At 39.8% G+C, this 5,334-nt stretch overlaps 1 protein-coding gene across 1 annotated transcript in view; it reads left to right on the forward strand.

The window, feature by feature from the left end:
- Positions 1–4,782, forward strand: part of COPS8 (COP9 signalosome subunit 8) — a 306,096-nt gene extending 301,314 nt beyond the window's left edge. The window contains exons 6-8 of the mRNA XM_042452776.1: positions 516–578; positions 2,442–2,483; positions 4,622–4,782. Of these exons, the coding sequence (XP_042308710.1) occupies positions 516–578; positions 2,442–2,483; positions 4,622–4,701 (185 nt within the window). The 3' untranslated portion in view covers positions 4,702–4,782. The remainder of the gene's footprint in view (positions 1–515; positions 579–2,441; positions 2,484–4,621) is intronic.
- The last annotated feature ends 552 nt before the right edge of the window (positions 4,783–5,334 follow it).

Raw genomic sequence — 5,334 nt, forward strand, 5'->3', positions numbered from 1 at the left:
CTACACTACAAAACACTATCTGGTAGAATACTAACAGGATTCTAACATGAGCTCCCACCACTAGTCCCAGCTTCTACCAGCCTAGCAGTTTGAAAGCATGCAAATGCAAGTCGATAAATAGGTACCACTTCAGTGGGAAGGTAACAGCATTCGGTGCAGTCATGTTGGCCACATGACCAACAGTTTAGTCCTTGGACAATGCTGGCTTTTTGGCTTAGTAACAGAGATTAGCATTGCACCCTACAGTTGGTTACAACTAGACATTCATGTCAAGGCACTCCCTTTACCTTTACCAGCTTTTATTACCATCTTGATTATGATTATAAAATGGATTAGAAGCTTGAGCAGTGCAGTTCAGACCAAAAAGAAAATTATATCATGCTATAATAAGGTAAGAATTATTGCTTTTTTACTGAGAAGATAAGGAGATACAAGAGTATAGAATTTATTTGTAATCTAAGAATCATTATGCCACAGGCTGTAATAGTAAAAAAAAAATTCAATTATGTTTATAGGAGTACTTGATCAGGGCTGGCAAGCAGATTCATCAACTCGCATGGTTATGCCTAAGAAGCCAGGTAGGTGGAGCTCTTGTTCCATGAGGATTTTTATTTTTGTGGAAAGTATTGGAGGGGGGGGGGAACATGACACTTTTGATCTACTTTGCATTGCTTGCCTTCAGTGTAAAATGTTTGAAATATAATTAGTATTTGCACGCAACTATAGTCAACGTTTTTAAACAGCAGGGGATACTCAGAAAACATGATGTCAGAAGCATGAGTTGGTCCTCTTTTCATATGGGCACAGGCAGCTTTAATTAAGCAAACATTTTAGAATGTGAAACTTTTAGATGGAAGCAAACACAATGTGCCTTAAACTTTCTTGAATTCTGGGCAAAAGACTCAGCTGAATGTCTTTTTCAGTGACCTTAACTGACATGCCTGAATAAAATGGAGTTGACATTTTGAAGTACCACCCAGCATAAAATGGGTTCTGTGCTTCTTTCTTTCTTGTTCACTAACTGAAACTAGTGTCCTGTCTAAATGGAGTAAAGGACAAGAACACATACGCTGTTATGTACTTTGCTTATTGGCAGAAAATGGCATGTTCCAAACTAAATAAAATACCTCTAGTGTATGTTTGCTATTCCTTTTTTATATTACTGCTTTTCCTTTGGCACATAGGAGTGCTCTTGCTGACGTGTTTTTTTAAAAAAATAAAATTAAAAACTAAGCTACTTTTTAAGAAAGGTGTGATATAGCTTGGAGTGAACTCCCTACAGAACACAGGAACCTGGAACAATTTTATATTAGCAGACAGTTGCTTTTCAGCTAAGATTGCTTGATCGTCACACAAAATCCAAGATAGCTTTTGTGGGTTTTTCGGGCTATGTGGCCATGTTCTAGAAGAGTTCATTCCTTTTGCGAGGACTTGTAGCTGTCGTCTTCAGAACCACAGATGTTGGGCAAAACGTCAGGAATAAATTCTTCTAGAACATGGCCACAAAGAACTATCAATACTGGCCATGAAAGCCTTTGACTTCACAAAATCCAAGATAGATTACCACTCTTGGAAATGGGGAGGAATGCTTATGTGCACAAACCACCACACTGCTGGATCTCTTAATATCTAGAAATGCTAAAATATTGCTGCTCATAGAGTAAGTCGTCCTTCACTTCAAAGGTGTTCCATTCTCTTTTTAAAATAGCGTCAATGAAAAAAATTACAGCGTGACTTGAAGACATGACTGTTTAAATATAAGGGCAAACTTAATTGTTCATGTTGTGCCTGTGAGATTTATGCATGTGTATGTGTGTTGATAGCTGTTTAGTCTAAAGCATTGTTAATCTGGTGCACTCTGGGGAAAATTATTTTTAAATTATCAAAAAGGGAATGAAGCTCTAAAATTAAAAACCTTTAACTTAAAAGTGAAATGTAAAGTGGTTAAGCACCAACAACTGGAAATGAAACAAATATAATTACGTATTCATATCATCCTCACTTTTAGTATCTACCTTCATATTCTTAAGCACTGGTTCTTAACAAGACTAGTTGCTTTGTATTTCTCCAGATTTGTAGAGTACTTCCATTTTATTTTTTTAAATTATTGCTGTTTATTATCGTTAAGTTACTCTTGTGTTATGTAATGTTATTTAAGTACTGCTGTAATTATTATCACTCCATTCATACTGGCTGTGATGCATAGTGCTTGAGATTGGGTAAATAAAGTTTTAGAGATGTAGGCAAAATTTGGTAAGGAATTTTTTTCTAGCCAGAACCTGGATTGATTTACTGAACACAGAGCTTGCAATATGCAGGAAACAATCAGTAAAGGATCTACAAGTTTCATCGCAAAATTAGGTGTTAACATATAGAAATGTATAGTTAATGTTGGAGTTCCATGAAAAAATTATAATACATTTTGTGTTTATGTATTTTAGGTCCCCAAGAGCCTGCCTTTAATAGATTTCACCCATTATCAGGTATGTGTTTATATTTCTGGCCTATCTAAAAATAGACCACAATTATTGTGGAATCTAAATGAAATCTGAGAGAGATACGAAGAGGTGGAAAAACTTGGAGGTTGATCCCCCCTCCCAGTTGAAAGCATGCTTTTCCTTTGTGTCTCAATTGGCCACCTGCTGGAATGAAAAGTAATAGCTGTTAGGTTCTATTCTGGACTCATCATATCCACATACAAGTGGATCCAGCCATCTTGTTCTTTTCAAGATTTACGTTCAATCTTTGGGCTACTTTTCATATACACTCATCCCTCCATATTTGCGGCTTTGATTATTCACGGATTTGATTAATATGTTCTCTCTATGAACTTCTCCAGTGGAACTCTATGGTCAACTTTAACCAAAGGTTGCACTAAAAGACCTAGAGATTCCTAAAGAGAATACTCTACTAGGCATTTGTAGCTCCTCCAGTGCAGTTCTATAGTCAGTGTCTGGACCTAGAGATTCCTAGAGAGATGTCCTCTCAGGTAAAAACATGGTGTTTTTGTTATTTGTGGTTTTTCCATATTCACAGGGGTCTTGTGCCCCTAACCCTAGTGAATATGGAGGGACAAGTGTATACAAGTTCATTCTCCCCTATCTGGAATTTCAAAATATGCTAGAAACCTTTTTTTTTTAATGAGTAGCTAAGATAGTGACACCTTTGGTTTTTCACCTTGATAAAGAAAGCATCCAAGAATGCAAACTTTTAAGTACCAAGCAAGCACAAATTCTTGCAGACTTTCAAGAAGACACAAAATGTATTTTCCCACTAGGTATTGCAGAGTTAGAGAGCCAGCATGGTGTAGTGGTCTGATAATCAGACTACAACTCTGGAGATCAGGGTTCGATTCCCCATGCAGCCATGGAAATGGACTGGGTTTTAGGCAAATTGCAAACTTTCCGCTCTAGAAAACCCCATGATAGGTTCACCATAAGTCAGAAACTGTTTGAAGGTATAGAACAACATCATTTGCAAAGTTCCATACCATGTGACCATGAAAGACACTGTTTTAGTTACATCCCTAAGGCACAGATTTGATTCTCTAAGGCGAGTTACAGACCGCCCGTGTGGCGTGGCCTGTAACTGGCCCTTTCCCCGCCGGATCAGGGCCTCAGCTGCCACAGCGGCAGCCTCTGAGGCCCCAATCCACTGCTTTCCAGGCTGCTTCCCCACGGCCTGCAAAGGGGTGTCCTTAGGGCTTCATGCCCCAAGGATACCCGGCGGCGGCGGGGATGCGGACAAAGGGGCCGCTCGGCTCCTTTCTTATTTGCGTCACTGTCGCAGCCGTGTAGAGGCTGTGCCAGCGACGCAAATCATGGAAGGAGCTCCGAAACAGAGCTCCTTCCGGGGCCAGGGAAAGGGTGCCCCAGGCGCCCTCGCGCGGCCCCACTACGTCACTTCTGCACCACCCCGTTTGGCGGTGGCGCGGTCGTGACGTAGTCATGGCAGCGCCCATGTGTATAGGGCACAGCCATTTTCTACGCGCTCCACGCGTATTAGGGTTAGGGGTGTCAGGAAGTGACGCCCCTTCCTAACCCTAATACGCGCTCTGCGCATACTTTGTGCACGTCTGTAACACGCCTAAGGCCCCATACAGACAGGCCAAAAATCACGCTGCTTCGGGTCACTTTGGAGGTATTCTGTTTCAGTGATGCATACCTACTAAGAGTCTGGAAGCTGCGCCAAAGCTGTGCTCTAGTCCTTAGGACTGGATTGTGGCTTTGGCGTGGCTTCCGGACTCTTAGTACGCATGCATAATTAATAATAATAATAATTTGTTTTATTTATATACCGCTATTCCAAAGATCATAGCGGTGATTGAAACAGCATACCTCCAAAGTGACCCGAAGCAGCTTTATTTTGGCCTGTCTGTATGGGGCCAATGTTACAAATTTTAAAAAAGTGCTTACTAATCATATACAGGCAGTATGCCCCAAGGTTTGAGGGGTAAAATATTGCTATGTTTTGTCACTAGATATATGTGGTTTCTATTTATAATTCTAAAAGGATGGGGAAAAGGCAGGAGATGATGATGGTGGTGGTGGTGACGATAACAGTGATTATGTCTAATGGTTAATAATAAGAATACTCACTATGCTTTCTGCTTTCTTTTTAGAACCTGCTCCAGTCCCACCAATTCCTAATGAACAGCAGTTGGCCCGATTAACTGACTACGTGGCTTTCCTTGAAAACTGAGATCTCGACTCACTCATTCATCAGACCTGTGTTCTTCTAGACCCTTTTGACATTATGTTTATCCTGTTGCAATGTTGCAATGTTGCAATGTATGCACTATTATGGAATATGCTGGTAAAACATAATTTTCTATTACAACTTTGTCTGTGTTTTGCTGAAGCAAAGTTTTGGTTCACTTTACCTTCCATAATTTTCAACCAGGTGCATAACAGCATTATGTTTTAGGTTTTAAATTCTTGCTCTTTGTTGTGAGGGAGGCAGCAACCTTTATTTGAAAATGTAAGGATACTGAGAAATCTATTAATGCATCAGATGTCAAACACTGAAAAAGTAAAGAAGGCATGTGTTCAGAAAGAAAAAAAAAGACTTTCCCAAGAACAATCTTTCCATAACTACTGGATTGTGACTTCTATATAGTAAAAGGTATTTTCTTGTTAATTTTCCCCAGGAATCTCAGCAGTTGGCTTCTGTTTTTAATTACCTAATGAAGACTGCCTGACCTTCTGACATTTTGGAAGATGCTTGTTATCACTGGAAAATCAGACCTTTGGTGCAAATGGCTGAATGTGTACTGCAACTTTAAGTTAGAGTATTGCTAGATTGGGATCCTTCTGATATGTATTGCAACCTCCA

This window comes from Sceloporus undulatus, chromosome 1 (genome assembly GCF_019175285.1).
Source record: "Sceloporus undulatus isolate JIND9_A2432 ecotype Alabama chromosome 1, SceUnd_v1.1, whole genome shotgun sequence".
In the NCBI taxonomy this organism is placed as follows: Eukaryota; Metazoa; Chordata; class Lepidosauria; order Squamata; family Phrynosomatidae; genus Sceloporus; species Sceloporus undulatus.